General features: G+C 41.8%; 1 protein-coding gene across 2 annotated transcripts in view; it reads right to left on the bottom strand.

Moving 5' to 3' along the window:
• Positions 1-7077: 7077 nt before the first annotated feature.
• LOC141146617 (protein-lysine N-methyltransferase EEF2KMT-like) overlaps positions 7078-21761 on the bottom strand; it is a 107296-nt gene continuing 92612 nt past the window's right edge. Inside the window, exons 7-9 of one of the 2 annotated variants that reach the window (XM_073633009.1) lie at positions 15360-15649; positions 8359-8508; positions 7078-7196 (exon numbers count right to left, since the gene is read on the bottom strand). In XM_073633009.1, the coding sequence (XP_073489110.1) occupies positions 7102-7196; positions 8359-8508; positions 15360-15649 (535 nt within the window). In that variant the 3' untranslated portion in view covers positions 7078-7101. Of the gene's footprint in view, positions 7197-7315; positions 7445-8358; positions 8509-15359; positions 15650-21761 lie in introns of those variants that run through there. The other variant, XM_073633010.1, reaches the window with a different exon arrangement.

Genomic DNA, 21761 nt, shown 5'->3' with positions numbered 1-21761 from the left:
AAAATGTATTGAAATGTTATTACTTTTTTTAAATATTTGAAAATATTGAACAAATATTTTAAACATTTTTTTAAAAATTCAATCTTCTATTTATTACAATTTTTAGAGCTTTATTTTGTAAATTTTTGTTTCCCCAAATCTTTGCACATTGTGCCCGTCGTCAGAAGTTGGGAGTATGGATTTGTCAAATGAGATATATTAGATTACAAAATATACCTGCTATTTATCCCTTTTGTAAAAATCAATTATCTGCTTTTTTCTTCATAGGAAACTCCAGTTCGCAACACACACTCTTTCAGTGGTGGTCGTGGTAATCATCGCCAGCGTGATCCAGACAATAGCAACCAAACGGAACAACGCATTGTACAGCCAATTGCTGATTTAAATGAACAGAGAACAGAAAGCGATGTGTTCATGGACCACCAGTCATCCTCGTGTGACTTTCTGTCGCAGCCTATTCATGCTGCTTTCAGATCTTGATGCTGAACGGGAGAAGCAGTCCATGGAGAACATGTATAAAGAAAAAAGTTCAGTGCGCTACTCAAATAATAATGAAATGAAAAGAAAAAGAAATGAAAAAATTATAGTTCATATGGAAAATGATGGTATCATAAACCGGAGGTGTGATTCCTCTTTAAATCTTCAGTAAATCTTCTATGGATCTTCTAAGACAGTGCAGAAATAGGAAAAGGGGGCTGCTTACCAGATTTGATGGATCCCCACCACAGAGATCATGGGAGCCTGAACAAACTCCTCTCGGGGTCAGGAACAGCTGGTCTTTGAGTAGAGACAGACTTCCCTCCATGCCTGGTAGTTGAAATTTCAGAGGCGGCAATCAGGAACACTCTCCTCCATTAGCAGGAAATAGTATATTTTAACAGAAAAACAGGCTGGTGGAGGGTGGAGCCAGGGGACCTGACGTCACCACACTCTCAGCTGATCGGCTTCGGCTGTATTTTCTAATTGCTACGGTGTTTTACCCTGCCAATGCTTTGATGTCAGTTGTCCATTCATGGATTAAAGCATTTTAAACTACTGCACAATGAAGCTCCTCTTTTTTAAAATATACTATTTCCTGCTACGAGTGGTCTTGTTGGAGCAGCTAATGGAGGAGAGCGTTCCTGATTGCCGCCTCTGAAATTTGTGAACTGGAGGGATCACTGGTGACAAATCGATGTCCCTGGTGTTGAGGTGGGGGTGGCATGCTTTCAGGAGGCACATTTTGTAAGTAGGAGAATGCTCTTCCTGGGCCACCAGTGTACCACTCCACCTATGTTCTAGGTCCCTCTTCCACTGCTCCTCCTGGGCCACCAGTGTACCATCCCACCTATGTGCCAGGTCCCTCTTCCACTGCTCCTCCTGGTCCACCAATCTACCACTCCACCAATGTGTCAGGTCCCTCTTCCACTGCTCCTCCTGGGCCACCCATGTACTACTCCACCAACGTGCTAAGCCTGTCTTCTAGCAGCCATCACACTGGTCAAGGTTCCCCTTCTGCCTACCCATACAATGTGCCAGGTCTCTCCTCCTACTTACAAAAGTGTAAAAATCAATTATCTGCTTTTTTCTTCATAGGAAACTCCAGTTTGCAATGCACACTCTTTCAGTGGTGGTCGTGGTAATAGTCGGCAGCGTGATCCAGACAACAGCAACCAAACGGAACAACGCATTGTACAGTCGATTGCTGATTTGATTAAACAGAACAGAAAGCGATGTGTTCATGGACCACAGTCATCCTCGTGTGACTTTCTGTCGCAGCCTATTCATGCTGCTTTCGGATCTTGATGCTAAATGGGAGCAGTGCATGGAGAACATGTACACATGTGTTGGCCTGTAGGGTGACGCAAAGGAGTGGAATGCCAACACCACCCATTTTAGTTTCTCCATTTGTCAAGATCTCAAGCACTGCTTCTCCTGTTCAACCTAATTCTACCTATTCTGAAATAGTGCCAGGTCCCTCTTCCACTGCTCCTCCTTGGCCACCAGTGTACCATCCCACCTATGTGCCAGGTCCCTCTTCCACTGCTCCTCCTGCTCCACCAATGTACCACTCCACCAATGTGTCAGGTCCCTCTTCCACTGCTCCTCCTGGGCCACCCATGTACCACTCCACCAATGTGCCAAGCCTGTCTTCTAGCAGCCCTCACACTGGTCAGGGTTCCTCTTCTGCCTACTCATACAATGTGCCAGGTCTCCTACTTACAAAATGTGCCTCCTGAAAGCATGCCACCCCCACCTCAACACCAGGGACATCGATTTGTCACCAGTGATCCCTCCAATTCACCAAGCCAGGAATCACAGAATGAATATCCTGTTTATGAATGTTTATGATTTCTTTTGAGTAAATTTGTGTTTTTTTTAATGTGTCACCCATTTTATTGACAATAGATAAAAAGTTATTGGCCAGTTCATGGTCAGTTGTTATATGGGCTAATGGGTTTGACCTCTTTTTTTTTTTTCAAAAGTTCTTTAATTACACTTATTAAAGAAGTAATTTGTTAACATCATACTGTTTGGTTGTATTATTTTCCATTACCGAATAAAAAAATGTCTCCATTTTCCTGCAACATGGACTGCAGCCGGTGACGTTGCCAGAAAGGAAATGTAAAAAAAAAAAAAAAAAAAAAAAAAAAAAAAGGAAGGAAGCAAAAAGATCAGAACTTTATTGAAATGTAAAGAACTTTAAGTTTACTGAAAAGAAAAAAAAATATGCAATATTTTTAATCTGTGAGAACATTCAAGGTAAGTGTCAAGTAAAAGTCTAGTATTAAGAAAAATTAAACTAGATACAAAGTGGGGTATGCCTGTATATTGGTCTTGCCAGGCCAAACTACCACCAGGGGAAACAAAAATATTGGCAAACTGATTTCTGATGTTCATAATTCTAGCAGTGCTGCGCAAGTCCATGAACTGAATATCATGTGCTGGGTGGTGCAGGGTGCAGGTTCTGTGGAGACTCTCTTGTTGACAATTAAAAAGTTGAGCAGCACGCAGCATGCTAAGACAACTTTTATAGCGCTCTCCACATCAAGCTGAATGGCGGAGAGAAGTACACGCCACTTTGCTGTACATACTCCAAAGGCGCATTCCACGACATGTCTGGCTCGGCTTAGTCTATAGTTATAAATTCTCTGCTGGTAAGCAAGTCCATTTCCACTATATTGGCACATTAGAGGTTCTGCTAATCCAAAAGCTTCATCGGCTATGATCACCAGTGGAAGACTGGGCACCGTAGTGCCCGGAAGTGGCCTACAAGAAGGAATCCCTAGCCATCCTTCGTGTAGCCGACGACCCAATGCAGACTCCCAGGAATATCCAGGCATCCCTGACTCCCGTAGGCCCCCACATCAACAAATGTGAAGAGCAGATTTGCATCCGCCAATGCCAGAAGTACAACTGAAAAGAACTTTTTATTTGGGGTGCACTGAATGGAAATGTTGGTGCCAGAAACCGATACCGAAAATGAAGGATGCACTAGGCCGAAAACGATACCAAAAATTACAGTTTTTAAAAAATATTTTTCGATTTTTTTATATAATTGTATTATATTCAACTTTTAAAAAATATCATCAATTTAAATTAATATGAATTTATTGTTTGCCATTCAGAGTGGCGATCGCCGTGTGTCACGGAGCAGGGTTTGAATTGCCCAGGCCGCAGTAACAATGTCCCACCTCCTGTGATCACGTCACACTGATTCAATGTCCCGTCATTGGATCAGTGTGCCGTCTATCACAGGAGGCGGGACATTGTGACACAGGAGGAGGAGGGAGGAGGAGAAGGGAGTGGAGGACTGGGGTGCGTCAGGGTGACACTCCCGCAATGGGCGCAACCGGGGGCGGACCCCCCCCTTTCGGTATCGACTGTTTTTTGCTATCGGCCGAATGAAAAAACACGGTTTTCGGACGATAGTTTTCAGCGGCCGTAATTTCGGTGCACCTCTAGTTAAAATAATGTGACCCGGAGTTAGGTGTTTTTTTTTCACTTAGACATGCTTTCCATCCAGAGCTCCTACACAATTTGGTCTTTTCCCAAAATTCCTTAGCCACCTGTTCCCACGTTTCTTCCGTTGGCTCAGGCATCATATCATTTTTTAACTCCTCCCACAGTGCAAGACAAGTCTCCCGGGGTCACCACCATGCTTACACCAATCAGAAAGTAGTGATTTAGCGGGACAAACGTTTGTCCTGTGGACAGGAACCTACAAAAAAAATTACAAAATATTGTGAATACAATTTTTACATGTGAAAAAAAGTCAAACTTTAAAAACATTTTTTTCTATTCAATACTTTTTATTTGGATAAAATATTGTCCAAGCAAAAAAAAAAAAAATTGTCCATTAACCACTTAAGCCCCGGACCATTTGACTGGCCAAAGACCAGAACACTTTTTGCGATTCAGCACTGCGTCGCTTTAACTGACAATTGTGCGGTCGTGCGACATGGCTCCCAAACAAAATTGACATCTTTTTTTCCCCACAAATAGAGCTTTCTTTTGGTGGTATTTGATCACCTCTGCGGTTTTTATTTTTTGCACTATAAACAAAAAAATAGCGACAATTTTGAAAAAAAACAAAACACATTATTTTTTTACTTTTTGCTATAATAAATATCCCCCAAAAATATATATAATTTTTTTTTCCCTTAGTTTAGGCCGATACGTATTCTTCTACATATTTTCGGTAAAAAAAAAAAAAATTGCAATAAGCGTTTATTGATTGGTTTGCGCAAAAGTTATATTGTCTACAAAATAGGGGATAGTTTATGGCATTTTTATTAATAAAAATGTAGCGCATAGAGAAACAAAAAATGGTGATACAATGTAGTCACAAACACCGCAAGTCTGACGACCAGATGTAGTGAATACAAAAAATAATAATAAGAAGTCCATATGCGATAAGGAAAAATAAATCTCCAAATGAATGTGCACATGTAAATAGTCACTGGCAATAAAGAATGTTCCAAATGTAAATAGAGGACTGAGTTAGTCGGTACATGGGAACCACATCAACCAACAACGGCATCATATCAGAGAATGGTAGGCGTAAACTCTTACCGGATCCAGTGGACTCCCCTGTCAGCGACATGGAGTCATGAAGACATTGTGCCACCCAGGGCATATAGAGCGATATCCAGACCGTCAAAACTCACAGGTAAAAACTTCACAGGAACTCACAGGGTCATCCCGTTCCCGGGATTCTGCCGGCTGAGATGTACTGCATGTAATGGAGGTTGGGCATTCACTTCGGATTTGATGCCGTTGTTGGTTGATGTGGTTCCCATGTACCGACTAACCCAGTCCTCTATCTACATTTGGAACATTCTTCATTGCCAGTGACTCTTTACATGTGCACATTCATTTGGAGATTTATTTTTCCTTATCGCATATGGACTTCTTATTACTATTTGTTGTATTCACTACATCCGGTCGTCAGACTTGCGGTGTTTGTGACTACATTGTATCACCATTCTTTGTTTCTCTATGCGCTACATTTTTTCTATAGAGTTTATATTGCTGTTTGTCACACTGTATGTAGCTGCTTCTTTTCACCAGTTAGCACAGTGTTTTTTTGCGATTTTCATTTTTAATAATTTTTTTTTTTTACTAGTAATGGTGGCGATCAGCAATTTTTATCGTGATTGCGACATTATGGCGGACAGATCAGACACTTTTGGCGCTATTTTGGGACCAGTCACATTTATACAGCGATCAGTGCGATTAAAAATGCATTGATTACTGTGTAAATGTGACTGGCAGTGAAGGGGTTAACCACTAGGGGGCGCTGTAGGGGTTAAGTGTGTCCTGGGGAGTGATTCTAACTGTGGGGGGGATGGGCTATGTGTGACACGACACTGATCACCGCTCCCGATTACAGGGAGCGGTGATCAGTGTCACTAGGCAGAACGGGGAAATGCTTGTTTACATTAGCATTTCCCCATTCTTCCTCTCCGTGAGACGATCACGGGACCCGCAATCACACTCACGGAGATCACGGCAGCGCGCCTGCAAGCCGCTTCTTAAAGGGCAACGTACAGGTACGTTAATATGCCTGTAAGTGCCCTTCTGTCGACTTATATCGGCGTGAGCTGGACGGCAAGCGGTTAAAAAAAAGATTTGGCATGTAAAAAAAGGCAAACAATATTTTCCAAAATGTTTCCGAAAGAAAAATAAAATAACATTAATAAGTACATGTGACTAAAATAATGACATACCTGAGTGTCACCAGGAGACGTTCCTCAGGAGACAAGCTTATCCTCATCTGGGTGTCCATTTGAGTAAGACATGGTCGCAGCCTCTCTAGAAGATTGTCAAAATGTGCCAACAGACATCCTTGTAAAGTTAAAAAACTTTTCAGGATAGTTACGCAGCTGAATGTATAGGCTGGTGAAATATCCCGAGAGATATGCGTTGGTCCATCAATGGATGGGTATAGTAACGACGAACTCTGGTCCTCTCATGCAATTTTCTGTCTCCTGATCCAACAAATTCAGGAGTATTTCCTACATTGTCTTCAGGGCTGGATCCATAGTGAACGCAGCTAGCAACAGTAGACAGCTCCCTGCTAAAGACAGTGCTCTCTTTGCTCTCCTAAATTGGCTCCTAAGGTTAAATTCAATATTTCCAATGCATTGTGGGAGTTTGGGAATGCATTGTGGGCGTTTGGGAGTGTCATTGATGTAATCAAAATGCTGATAAAGCACATTTTTCAAGCAGCGTTTTTCTGCCAGCAATCCGACGTCCAGAAGAGTTTTTGGAACGTCCAGTGTGCATTGAGCCTTACTCCTTTAGAACAATCAACCTCACTATGTTTACAGCACAAGCTGAGCTTTTTGATGAAAAATTCCAGCACCGCCTGTCCCTTTGCCTGCCCATATCTAACCCAAAATCTATAGGACATATTCAGCTGTGTGTCTTGTGAAGATATTTGAATAGCAGGAGACTAAATTAGCCTTGCTATCGACAGCATTATAGCAAATGACAGAACAGTTTTGGTATTCCTTTACAATATGCAATTTACAAAAAAACAATATTTTTAATACTAAACATAAATGTAAAAAATATGTACAAAAACACCAATATTTTTAAAATTTACATTTTTAATCAAACTTGAAGAATTTGTATTGTGCAGTTTGCATCATATACAAAAATATTTTTTTTATGATAAGCAACAATTTGCCACTTCAGTCCAGCCTCATCTAAAGAGATGAAAAGATTAAAAAAAAAAAAAAAAAAAAAAAAAAAACACACATTAATGAAAAGATAGATATTAATTAAATTACACACCTGTAATGAAAGACATGGGTCAGATATCCTGTATGTACTCACAGACAATGCTAGCTGCTGCCTGTCATGATGATTCAAAACCTTTAAAACTCGGAATTACTGGCTTGTAACAAGTATGTCAATAAATTCACACTTTACTGTCCGCATTCTGGGTTAATGACTAAAAAAAAAAAAAAAAAAAAAGTTCCACAGTCACAGCATCAGCATGACAGCGTAAGTATTTTCTGCCATTGGTGCATCTATTAAAGTGGAGGGCCACCCTGAAAAAAAAAAATTGCACCAAAAATCCTAAAAAAAAATGTAAAAAAAAAAAACATTTGAAAAAAAAAAAAACATTTTTTTTTTAAACTTGCCTGAACCCTTGTTGCTAGGCAGTCTTCCTAATCTGCCTCTTCCTATTCCGTGGCGTGTCCTTTTCCTCGGTGAGCAGCCCCGTTGCCTTCTGGGAACTGAGTGTTTTCCCAGAAAACCACGGGGCCATTCACAGAGCGCCATGCCACTCGCGCGTGCGCAGTAGGAAACTGGCAGTGAAGGCTCCACTGCCTGTTTCCCTTAGTTAGGAAGGCAGTGCCGGGACCCGAGAGCCGAGGGATGGGTCGGCCTCGGGCGGCCGACATCGCGGGCACCCAGGACAAGCAAGTGTACCTTTTTAAAGTCAGCAGCTACAATGTTTGTAGCTGCTGACTTAAAAAAAAAAAAAAAAAATGTCGCTGGCCGGAATCCCGCTTTAAAAACGCACTAAAAAGGGGCCTATAAGTATGCGGTGATTTTGTGTTTTGTTATTGTAAATATTTGAAATCACTTTGCAGATGTATGTTTTCATTTTGACACCAAGGAGTCTATTTATGTTAATCAACATGCACAAAAATGCATTGTGATTCGAGGTTCTATGACAGAAAAACTAACTAAAACCTGTATAAAAACTATCAACAACCCCTATACCATCAACTATTCACACTTGTTAAAGTGACTGGATTTTTTTTAATGTAATATGCCAGCTTCTAAAGCTACCTCAGCAAATTAAGCAAGGGGAACATCGATTACAAAAGCAGAGACTTCAGCATAAAAACGTACCTAGTTTTGTCTGAAACAGTTTGTAGGTTTCTGAGTTGCGAACTGTAGAAGCTACAAAGATATGCAACGGCTTTTGAACTTTTTTACAGAGCAGAAGCTTGCATAGGATGTTTGAGAATGATGGGATTACATCAGGGTCATATACAACATCTGAAAGCCAGCAAATAAATTCATGTAAATGGTTTTGTATAACAGTTTACAGCTCTGTTTTTTGGCAATGTAGGTTTTATTTATATATCTCTATCACACACACATTCATACATATATACATACATACATACATAACATACACACACACACATAACGGGTTAAATAAGTATTGAACATTTTCACCAAATGTTGGAAACAACCCATGCAATCCATACATAAAAAAAAAAAATAAGTTCAGAAATTAGGTAATAAATGGAATGACACAGGAAAAAAGTATTGAACACCATAACTGAAATGTATTTAATACTTAGTACAAAATCTTTTGTTGGTAATGACAGCTTCAAGACACCGCCTGTATGGAGAAACTAGTCGCATGCAATGCTCAGGTGTGATTTTGGCCCATCCTTCCACACAGTCTTCAAATCTTGAAGGTTCCGCGGCCTTCTTCTATGAACTCTGATCTTTAGTTCTTTCCATAGATTTTCTTTTGGATTCAAGTCAGATGATTGGCTGGGCCATTCTAGCAGCTTTATTTTCTGAGAGTTTCCTTGGCTTTGTGTTTGGGATCATTGTCTTGCTGAAATGCCCACCCTCGTTTCATTTTCATCATCCTAGTAGACAGCAGCAATCTTTTATCAAGAATGTCTTGGTAAATTTTTCTATTCACCCTTCCTTCAATGACTTGAAGTTTGCCAGTTCCGTATGCTGAAAAACAGCCCCACAGCATGATGTTCCCACCTCCAAACTTCACTGTTGGTATGGTGTTTTTGGGAGATGTGCCGTGCCATTTGACCTTCAAACATGGTATGTATTATGGCATGTATTTTGGTCTTATCTGACCAGACTATATTCTCCCAGGATTTCACAGGCGTGTCCAAATGTTGTGCAGCAAACTTTAAACAAGCTTCAACATGCTTTTTCTTCAGTAATGGAGTCTTGCATGGTGAGCGAGCATACAAGCCACGGCAGTTAAGTGCATTACTTATTGTTTTCTTTGAAACAATTGTACCTGCTAACGTCAGGCCTTTCTGAAACTCTCCACAAGTGGTCTCTTGGCACACTTCTGATAATTCTTTTCACTCCTTTATCAGAAATCTTGCAAGGAGCACCTGGTCATGGTCAGTTTATGGTGAAATGACGTGCTTTACACTTCAGGATTGAGGCCCAACAGTGCTCACTGGAACGCTCAGAAGTTTAGAATCCCTTCTGTAACCAATGGCATCAGTATGTTTTGCAACAATAAGGTTGTGAAGGTCTTGAGAGAGCTCTTTGCTTTTACCCATCATGAGATGTTTCTTGTGCGACTCCTTGGTAATGAGACACCTTTTTATAGGCCATTAGTTGAGACCGAACCAGCTGATATTAATTTGCACTCAAGAGGGGTTGTGACCTATCCACACTGTTTTTACAGGAAGCGCCAACATGCCTCCATCCCAATAAATACAAAGAAATAAGAGAATAGAAGCGGGACTTTGCATGAGGCATGTTGGTGAGTGTGTTGTACTGAATGGTATATGTTACGGTGTAAATAATGGAAATGAATGCTATATAATGTACTATCCACAAAAAATAGTGTAGGATGATCATGATATAAAAGTTTTAATAGCATAGGTACTTGGGCCAAATACAATCATAAAAGTACACATCTTGGACCATGGTAAAACATGTTAACAACAATATATTAACAGACAAAATTCCAATATGAGTTGTACAGTTGCAAGAGGAATTACATTGTACAGTAAATAGGTGCATCAATAGTTCTAAACTCAACGCGTTTCTTGGCTTGAAACCAGTCATCAGGAGTCCGATGCAATTGACTGTATTAAAACAATGAGGTATCTATTAATGTATGAAAAGATGTTTGTAGGAGAAATACACTGAAAATGTAAATTTCTAGATACTCACAGGTAATGCATGAATTAATAATCATCTATGTGTTGTGATACAGTATTGGTCTGGGTCCATAGAGTCTCCTCCGGGGTTGGGGCAGAAAGCACACCCCAACGAACCGCAAGCAATGGCGGCCCAAGTGACACAAGCACCCACGAAGACCGGCAGGCAGGGACATTTGGCGAGGCTGGAGAGTGTGGATAAACTGGGGAAAATGAAGAAATGTGTGAGCTAAAAAATGAATGGTGGTATGGAAGGGATAAGTGAAAACAGTATAGCATAGCTATGAGTGCATGGAGAGGAGCCGAGAAATATAGAGTGTGAGAGTTGTAGGTGAGATAGGGTGTGTGTACAACTGTGAAGCCATTACTATTATGGATGAGCCGGAGTGACAGTGTGAAGGAATTACCTGTGTGGTGAGTGCCAAGCTGAACCAAATGTCTCAAGTGCGTGACGGGATCGCAGGGTGCCCGGCCATAGACCGCCTTTTATTGCTGCGGGTCAGGGGCGCGCTCCCGCCGACGTCATGCGCGGGCGTGATGACGCGGTGAGGGGAGGGAAGGGACAGCCAATCAGTGCGGCCGCCCGCCATCCCATACACCGCCTAAGCCCGGAGATGGAGAACCACCGAACGTCCCGTGTGCGGCGGCATAGACGCTGCAGACGGGATGTGGGGAGCATGACGCCGATGCGCCAAGGCCAGGGCCCGCCCACGTCATGGACAAGAGGGTGATGGGTCCTGGGCTGGGCGCATCGCAACCCCGGGGAGTAGACAGGACGGATCCCAGCACCAAATGTGTGTAAAAAATAGATGAATGACAGATATATGAGCTGGGAAAAGGAGAAAGAAGACCAAAGCAACTCAAAAATGAGTGCGAAAGCGAAAGCAAAAACAGACATTCCTTTGCCTTGAATAAAATCAAGATAGCAAAGAAAGCAACAAAATAGCATACTCAATCTTTGCACTGGATACAATCACTGTGCAAAGAAGCGTAGGCTAAAAATCTTTAGCCCTGAATTAAATCAGTATTTGTCTGACTAAAGGAGAAGCAACAAAAATAATAAATAACAAGTAAAAAACTTTAGCCCTGAATTGAATCAGTTTATTGTCTGACTAAAGAGAGACATCAAAATAACAAAAAACTTTAGCCCTGAATTGAATCAGTAATTTGTCTGACTAAAGAGGAACAAAATAAACAAAATAAAAAAATAAACAAATAACCAAAGGCAGTTTTAGCCATGAATTGAATCAGTGTGAGTTTGGCTAAAGGGAAATAGCAAAACCGAAACAAGAGGAAGGTTGTTACAAGGAATAAATGTATTAGGTATCAGTTATGAAAATTCCTACAAGACGTAGGGAGCGAAACAAAAGCAGAATAGTGTTGTACTGTATTGAAGCAGTGTATAATAGAGGAAAAGAGGGGAAATATAGGAAAATAGTTCGAACAAAGGATCGTTCTAATGATTGTACTATATGAGATCAATATACAAATACAGTTGCAAAGACAAAATGTATGTACACTAGGTTGTATAAACGACTCTTGCATTGAAATCGGTCAATGAACAAGAGGGGGACCATAGGTCTCTATCAAATGATTTATGATACGAGAAAAAGATGCGGAAAAAAGAGAAAGAGAAAATATCAATGTAAAAAGTTAAGGGTGGAATAAAAATGGAACAAGATAACAGAGGATGAATGAAGAGTGAATTAGTGTGAGTATGTGTGGACATGGATAGGTGGATTGATCAGGTCACAGAAAGTGGGTGTCTGCCACCCTGGTTATCGTATATCAAGAGGGGTTGTGACCTATCCACACTGTTTTTACAGGAAGCGCCAACATGCCTCCATCCCAATAAATACACTTATCCCATCCATACCACCATTCAGTTTTTAGCTCACACATTTCTTCATTTTCCCCAGTTTATCCACACTCTCCAGCCTCGCCAAATGTCCCTGCCTGCCGGTCTTCGTGGGTGCTTGTGTCACTTGGGCCACCATTGCTTGCGGTTCGTTGGGGTGTGCTTTCTGCCTCAACCCCGGGGGAGACTCTATGGACCCAGACCAATACTGTATCACAACACATAGATGATTATTAATTCATGCATTACCTGTGAGTATCTAGAAATTTACATTTTCAGTGTATTTCTCCTACAAACATCTTTTCATACATTAATAGATACCTCATTGTTTTAATACAGTCAATTGCATCGGACTCCTGATGACTGGTTTCAAGCCAAGAAACGCGTTGAGTTTAGAACTATTGATGCACCTATTTACTGTACAATGTAATTCCTCTTGCAACTGTACAACTCATATTGGAATTTTGTCTGTTAATATATTGTTGTTAACATGTTTTACCATGGTCCAAGATGTGTACTTTTATGATTGTATTTGGCCCAAGTACCTATGCTATTAAAACTTTTATATCATGATCATCCTACACTATTTTTTGTGGATAGTACATTATATAGCATTCATTTCCATTATTTACACCGTAACATATACCATTCAGTACAACACACTCACCAACATGCCTCATGCAAAGTCCCGCTTCTATTCTCTTATTTCTTTGTATTAATTTGCGCGGTCAAGGGTCAGAATTGCTAATAGATTTCAGCTGGTGTCTTGGCTTTCCATGCCTTTTTGCACCTCCCTTTCTTCATGTGTTCAATACTTTTTCCTTTATGTCATTTCAATTTTATTACACATAACTTAATTTCTGAACTTGTTTTGGTTTCTCCCCCCCTTCATGACCAGGCCATTTTTTGTTATTCAGCACTGTGCCAATTTAACTGGCAATTGCTCAGTCATGCAACACTGCACCCAAATGATATTTACAGCATTTTTTTCACACAAACAGGGCTCTCTTTTGGTGGCATTTGGTCGCCACTGGGTTTTTTATTTTTTATTATATAGACTTAAAAAAAAGATCTTAATTTTTTGCCACAAGTTTTTGAAAAATGAAAAAAAAAAATGTGTTTTCTTTCTTCACTTCCCAAAAAGTTGTGGCAACAAATGAGATCTGCCAAATACTTGTTATGCCTCTTAGCAAATACACTGGAGTGCCTACTTTCCAAACAGTGGTTATTTGGGGGGTGTTTGTAATATTTTGCCATTTTGTATATTTTTGTTACAATAAAGGTGCTTTTTTTCTTCACGGAAGTGCGGTCGTCCAGGTTTTTTTTTTCCTTGCCTTCTACACTGACACCACCGTCGCTAGTGACACTAAAGTTCTGACACTAAAAGTGATCAGTGACAGTTCACTGTTCTAATGACACTGGGTGACATTGGTGATCAGGAGGGAAATAAAGGGGTTACCTGTGTGCCAAACTACTCACCCTGATCTCAGCTCTGAACAGTGAGTGAAATTAGGGAGAAAAACCAGTTACATCTGTGCTGTGATTGGCTACAGCTATCAGCAGACAAAATCATTGGCTGTGAGCCTGCTGACAAACTCATGCTCTGTCCAGCCACAGCACAAGCAGCAGGGAGCGCATACCTGTAAACCCAGAACAGAGCCACCAGCCAACAGTAAAAGGTACAACTGCTGGTCGGCAAGTGACTTAAGCATCTTGCACAATCCAGCCATGCATGGACTGAAATTTTGAGCGGCCGAATTTCAATCCATGTACCAATCAACTTCTGTACAACCAGCCTGTCTGTTTTTTTTCGATCAATCAGTGCTGTCAGCCATAGCCAGCAGCACTGATCATTGTATTCTGATTGAGGGGAAGTCTCCCTGCCATCAGAATAAATAAATTAGTGGAAGCAATTCCCCCATCCACCTCAAAATGTGTGGATGGGGAAAATCGGGTAATTTTTTTTTTTTGTTCAACCAACTGGTTGAACGAAAAAAAGTCAATAGTTTATAGGCTGTCATAGATTCAACCCCAAATGAATTCTTAAGTACTTTGTGTGTGTGTGTATTTTAAATGTCCACGTGTCTTTCAACAATTTCAGCAAACTGCAAAAAAGTAAAAAATAAAAATTTCCCCCTGCAAGTTAAGAGCATAATGTGCTAGTATGCATTGCATACTAGCACATTATAAAAGACTTGCCTTAAAACAAAGAGCTCCAGCAGCATGCTGTCACTGCTGACAGGGCTTCCATCTTCACACAGTCTCCCTTCTGGGTTCGTGGTCCTGGGTTTGGGAGTCACAGCTGTGGCACAGCTCTCTCAATGGACGGCATGCCATCAATTGAGAGTGTAGCGAGCATGCATCGGTAACATCACCAGCTGCTACTAAAGCAAATATCTCCTAAACGACGAACGTTTTTGAAATATTTACTGTACCAACAGGTAAGCCTTATTAGGTAAAATAAAAGGTAGGTAGGAATAAATAAAAAAAAGCAGACTTTGATAACGCTTGAAAAAGGAGAAGTGGGGGAAAAAAAAAACAAACAAACATACTCACCTATATGGCTGCAGCATCGGCCCAATACTGCAGCTGTAATCTGCTGGCTCCAAGACAGAGAACTGAGAAATCACATGATGGCTGATCGCTTAGTTCTCAGTCAGCTTTGAGCAGAGAACAGTGACTGTCAACCACCGTTCTCTGCTCTACCCTTCCAGCGCTCACTGGAGCAGGCTATGGAAGGAGCAGGAGTGACTGGCTCAGGGTCTCTCAGTGGCACACTGAGCCAGCTGTCGATCAGGCATCTGGGTGGATCCTGACCCTAAAGTTGGGATCCCACTGTTGGCTGGATCTGGGTCACAAGAGTGCAGAAATAAGTGCACTCCTGTGACCCAAAAGAGAAGTATGGCCAAAAAAAGTTTTGGCCATACTTCTCTTAATAGGACTTATAGCAGAATTTCGAGTTTGATTAATATTCATACACTTTTAATGTGTATATTAATCTTACAACAGCATGGGAAAAATGCAATTTCTATGTAATCTAATCAGTTTCTACAGTTAATATTTCATAGTTAATTTTTATTAATCACATGCTATTCTATTACCTGCTGCAATTATCACATCAGCATCAATGTGTGAAAGTTGTTGTTCTGTAATGGACTCCCAATCCAGTTCCAAAACTGACATCTGAACAGTGTCTGAATCTTTTACTCTTTCAGGTTTTTTTGTGTAATCATCTTCATCACTAAGCACAAAGCCATTCAAGTGAATATTTTCTCTTAGCTTTGAAAGCACCTTCTGATGACAATCACTGAACATGTATTTCTTAGGAAAACAGCTCTTGCATATAACCAGTCCTGTCAGTCCAATTCCACTTCCAAGTTCTAATACGGTTCTGGGAAAAAACACAACACTTACAGCATTAAAAAATTCACATATATTCACCAGAACTATACAAACTTTTCTAACTGTATATATGAAAGCTGAACGGAAATGGTTAGTTCACCTTTACAGAAAAAATGTAATGGTGAACTAACCCCATACATCCAACCCCCCCAACCCCCCCCAGTACTTACGTCCAGCGATGCTGAGCTGTCAGGGCCCATGCATCCGGTCTAACAGTCCAGGGAATTTTTTTAAATCTCTGCTCTTTTCCCTCATCTCTGTGCAGTCTCTATTGGTTCTAGCCCCTCACTACTCTGTCAATGGTCCTTTGCTGAAGCATGGCATGGTATAAGCACTGCCACAAAGCATGTGCACTTAACAATTATTTCTACGATCGTAGAGGTACACTGTACTGTACCAAGTCATGTGACACAGTATATGAAAAGAAAAGGTCAGAGGATTTTATTGGTAACCAGAATCCTAAATTCATGCAAAATGAAAGATGGAATTAGCCTTTAAATTGGTTGCTAGGAATGAGACAAACTGGCTTAGGAAATACTGCTCTAAATTATTTATTTTTCAATGCTTCTCAAACACCAAGAACAGATATGGAAAAGGGAGGGGAACTGCTTAGGGTTCAGGTTTTTTTTGTATGTTTATTACAGCTCTGCCCAGAACCCCATACCAGTAGGCAATTGATAAATAAAAAAAAACCTAGGTTATAAGCTTGTACCTCTGGGTGATTGGACAATGGCACAAGCTTTTTGAGGACACTACTCCACAAATCCTCAGCTTTTTAGGAAGCAATGCAGAGTAACCCAGGAATATAGAAGAGAGGGTGGCCTGTGTCTTGGACTGTACTATAGAGATGTGGAATTTACAAGCAAGTCAGAATTCCTTTTGTCTTAATCGTACAGCACAGGACACAGGCTGAGTATTCATATAAAAAAAATGGATTTTTAAAACAGCTTACTTGTAAAATCCTTTTCGTGGAGTATATCACGGGACACAGAGTACCATAATAATGACTATCTGGGTTACATGCTACCTTTAGGTGATTGGACACTGGCAACCAATAGTAAGAAGGTTCCTCCCATATAACCCCTCCCATACAGGAAGTACTTTAGTTTTGTAGCAAGCAATGAAGATCCCAGAAAAGAAGGGAGGGGCCTCTGTGTCCCGTAATGTACTCCAAGAAAAGGATTTTACAGGTAAGCTAGCGGTTTTAAAAATCCATTTTTCTTTATCGCACATCACGGGACACAGAGCACCATAATAATGACTATCTGGGATGTCATAAAGCAATGCATTTGAGGGGAGGGAACATAGTATTTCTAGACCCCTTTCAGGCCCAGGACTTATAAAGCTGCTTGCAGCACGCTGTGGCCAAAAACAGTCTCCCTTTGAGATCTAACATCCAGTTGGTAAAACCTGGTGAATGTATGAACTGAAGACCAAGCGGCCGCTTTGCAAACCTGAGCCATAGACACCTGTTGGGGCACTGCCCATGATGCACTAACTCCTCTAGTAGAGTGAGCTTTGAGATACTGAGGTGGAACCTTATGTTTCAACTCATGAGCTTGGATAATGACCTGGCGAATCCACCTAGAGATAGTTGAACTAGTTCCTGCCTGTCCCTTCTTAGGACCCTCTGGCAGAACAAAAAGGGAGTCAGTCTTCCAAAAATGACATGTTTAAGTAAACCTTGACTGCTTTCACCACATCCAGTGAGTGAAGCGACCTTTCGTTCTTAGACTTAGGGTTGGGAAAAAAGGAAGGTAAAATGATATCCTGATTCAAATGAAAACTGGAAACCACCTTAGGTAAAAAAATCTGGACGGGTGCGCATCACCACGTTGTCCTGATGTAAAAACAAAAAAGGTTTTTCACAAGAAAGGGCGGCCAATTCTGACACCCTTTTAGCCGAGGTTATGGCCACCAAAAATAGAATAGAATCAAAAGGAATATGCCTAATAGGCTCAAAGGGTTGACTCTGTAGAGCTGATAGCACCAAGTTCAAGTCCCAGGGGCATAAGGGTGGCTTAACCGGCGGCCTTAAGTGCAGTACCCCTTTGACGAAAGTTCGTACTAAAGAATGAGATGCAATTGGCCTCTGGAAAAAAACTGATAAGGCCGAAATTTGTCCCTTGATAGTCCCTAAAGATAGGTTTAAATCAATCCCGGTTTGAAGAAAGGCAAGGACCCTCCCAATCGTATACTTGCGAGGGTGCCATCTTCTCTTCTCGCACCAGGAAATGTACGATTTCCAGACCCTATGGTAAATACTTCTAGAAACTGTCTTTCTAGCATTTATCAGAGTAGACAAGACTGAAACTCTGATACCACGGTCTTTCAGTACCCTGGTCTCAATAGCCATGCCATCAAATTCAGCGACCGTAAAGAAGGATGGTATATGGGACCTTAGGACAATAGGTCTGGACGGTATGGGAGGTACAATGGGTCCCCCACCGCCATCCTCACAATCTCCGAGTACCAGGACCTCCTGGGCCACCAGAATTACTGTTTTCTGTTCCTCCTGTATCCTGCGCAACAGGTGCAGCAGCAACTGGACAGGAGGAAAAGCATAAATTAGGGAATACCGCTCCCAGGGAATCACCAATGCATCCGTCCCGACGGCAAGTGGATACCTGGTCCTGGATACAAACCTGTCCACCTTGGCATTGAATCTGGATGCCACATCTGGCGTCCCCCAGTGCTGGCAGATTTGAAGGAAAACTTCGGGGTGAAGGGACCACTCCCCCGGTAACAATTGCTGACGACTTAGGTAGTCTGCCCGCCAATTGTCCACACCTGGAATAAAGACTGCTAACAAAAACGGCACTTGTCTCTCTTCCCAAGTTAATATGTGATTTACTTCCCTTTGGGCGGCTCCGGGTGCCCCCTTGGAGGTTGATGTATGCCACAACTGTGGAGTTGTCGTACTGGACTCGGACAGGAAAACCCCGCAATCTGGACGTCCAGAATAGGAGAGCCAAGCGAGCTGCCCGGATTTACAGCAGATTGATTGGCAAGGTCTTCTCTACTTGGGACCTTCTTCCCTGTACGGAAGCCTCTTCCAGGACTGCTCCCCAGCCAAGATGACTGGTGTCCGTAGTTACCACCTTCCAGGTTACAGGTGGAAAGGATTTTCCGCCCCTCAAGTTGTTGGTCTTTGACCACCAAGAGAGGTCCTGTTTTACCTGTAGGGATAGAGACAAGGGATGATCCAAAATTTGAACAGACTTGTCCCAAGCCTCCAGGATAGTTTTCTGGAACAACCAGGAGTGAAACTGCGCATAAGGAACTGCGCTGAAAGATGACACCATCTTGCCCAGCAGCCTCATGCACAGCCGAATTGAAGGCCTTTCTGCCCTTTTGACCTCTCGAACCAGCTCCACTATGGAGTTGACCTTTAAGGGAGGTAAAATTACCCTTTCTTGGGTTGTGTCCAGGATCAGGCCCAGATATGTCAAGACTTGAGCTGGACGAAGGGACGATTTGTCCATATTCAGAATCCAGCCTAGGAACCTCAGGAAACGAACGGTAGTTGTAACGGTTTCTACCAAGGTGGAGTAAGATTGGTCCCTTAACAGAAGGTCATCCAGATATCCTACCACCAAGATCTTTTGGGACCTTAGGAATGCCAACACTGGAGCCAGAACCTTTGTGAAGACCCGAGGGGCCGTGGCTAGACCGAATGGAAGTGCCACAAACTGGAAATGACACCCCTCTACGGCGAAGCGCAGAAATCTTTGATGCGGACCGAAAATCGGTACATGCAGTTACGCGTCCTTGATGTCTATGGATGCTAAAAAAATCCCCTCTTCTCAAGGATGCGATTACTGAATGAACCGACTCCATACGGAAGGTTCGGATGTTGAGAAAGGAATTGAGGGACTTGAGGTCCAGAATGGGCCTTACCTCCCCGTTTGGCTTTGGCACTGTAAATAGGTTCGAGTAGAGCCCCTTGAATCTTTCCTTGTGCAGAACCTCGATAATTACCTCCTGCCTTTCCAGCTGTTCTAAGGCCAGGAACAGGCCCCTCTTTCTCTGGGTCCGATGGGACTCTGGATACCAGAAACCGAGTTGGGGGAAAATTCCGGAACTCTATTTTGTAACCTTGTGTTATAGTGGAAATGACCCACCTGTCCTGAACCAATTTCCCCCAAGCATCTGCGAACCGCCTAGTCTGCCCCCCACCTGCAAGAGTGGGGGCGCCCCTTCACAAGGAAGACTTGGAATTGGTTTTGGCCGGTTTCTGGGTCCAAGGTCTTTTCTGACCCTGAGGTTTCTTAAAAGTAGGCGGTTGAGGCCGTCGATACCTCTTGGGAGAAGAGGCGCCTGGCCCAGGAGCATTGGGAATCTTAAAGGAAGGCTGCTTATTCCTTCTTTTAACTGGAAGCAAGGAGCTCTTTCCTCCTGAGATCTTTTGGATATATTTATCCAGATCTTCTCCAAATAGACGCTCACCATGAAAAGGAAAAGCCGCAAGTAGCCTTTTGCATGGCGTCTCGGCTGACCAGTTCTTCAACCACAAAACCCTGCACATATGGATTGAGAGTAGCGCAAAACGAGACATCTGCTGGATCAAGTCCTTTAATGCGTCTACCGCAAAACATAAGAAGAAAATATTACGGCGGAGGGGGGATGCTAAATGCCCTAGGTGCCAAAATACCGGGGACTTGATCCACATGATCTGGAAATGTCCAAAACTTTATCGGTATTGGACGGAAATATTAGATACCATAAATAAGATCTTCAAGTTGCCACTAAAAATGGACCCAAAACTGTGTATCCTGGGAGTGGGGGAAAGGTTGGGGAACATTAAAAATAAAGTAGTACTAAGGTGCCTATTTCAGGCAAAGAAATTAATAGCGCAGAGGTGGCAGGCAGAGAAACCCCCCTCCAAAAACGACTGGTTTAAAACGGTAACGGAAACAATATGGAAGGAAAAGGTAGTATATGCAAGGAGAGGAAATTTAAATGAATTTAAAAAAAATTTGGATGCCTTGGTTAGAAGAAGTGGGTTATCCCATGTAAAATGTATGTAGGAAGAGCTAAGGTAATGGTTGTACGATATTAAGTAAATAGGAAGGTGGGGTAGGAATAAGGAGTTAATAGGGGGGAGGGTAAGATGGGGTATAGAGGGGGGAGGGTAAGATGGGGTATAGAGGGGGGAGGGTAAGATGGGGTATAGAGGGGGGTGGGTGGGGGGCAAAAAATGGGGAAAATGGAAAGTAATGTTTTTTTTTACTATTATATATATATAAAAGGCTTTGTATAAGGTGTATTTAAGAATTGTTGTAAAAAAAAACAAAACACATTTTATATATTTTGGAAAATCGAATAAAGATTATTTAAACAAAAAAAAAAAGATGGTGCAGCCATAAGACCATACAGTAGAAGAAAATATTACAGCGCACACATGCAAAAAAGACATTTACCTCAAGCAAGGCTAGTTTAAAACACCTAAACATTTTCAAAAAAACATTATCAAAAATATGGGGATTTGGTCACACCATATTGCTATATGGTGCTAAGCCCACTTACTGCGACAAAGTACCCCATAATCAGTGGGTCCTACACTATCCATGGAGTGGGAGATCCTGCATCTCTGAACCATGAGAGCATTGCACTCTTCTAAATGGGAGAATCATAAGGTCTCCACCCATGACACAAGTGGACACTAATGAGAGGTACTTATGTGAAGGAGTGAGGTGCTCCGCACCCAAAAGGGATTTGGTCAGAATCCATACAATATACAAACAAGATATTTGGGGGGCACACTCTAAAAGATGCATTAAAGATGGTGCAGCCATAAGACCATACAGTAGAAGAAAATATTACAGCGCACACATGCAAAAAAGACATTTACCTCAAGCAAGGCTAGGAGCCTTGTTTGAGGTAAATGTCTTTTTTGCATGTGTGCGTTGTAATATTTTCTTCTACTGTATGGTCTTATGGCTGCACCATCTTTAATGCATGTTTTAGAGTGTGCCCCCCAAATATCTTGTTTTGTATACCGCAAAACATAAAGCGCGTCAGAAAATTCCTCCTGAACAGGTAGGTTCCTGACCAACCTCTTAAAACGGTCCTTCAAGGCCTGGCAAATACCGATAGCC

The sequence above is a fragment of the Aquarana catesbeiana genome, linkage group LG06, assembly GCF_042186555.1.
Source record: "Aquarana catesbeiana isolate 2022-GZ linkage group LG06, ASM4218655v1, whole genome shotgun sequence".
Lineage (NCBI taxonomy): Eukaryota > Metazoa > Chordata > Amphibia > Anura > Ranidae > Aquarana > Aquarana catesbeiana.
The sequence above is the reverse complement of the archived record's forward strand: the minus strand, read 5'-3'. Positions and strand labels throughout refer to the sequence as shown.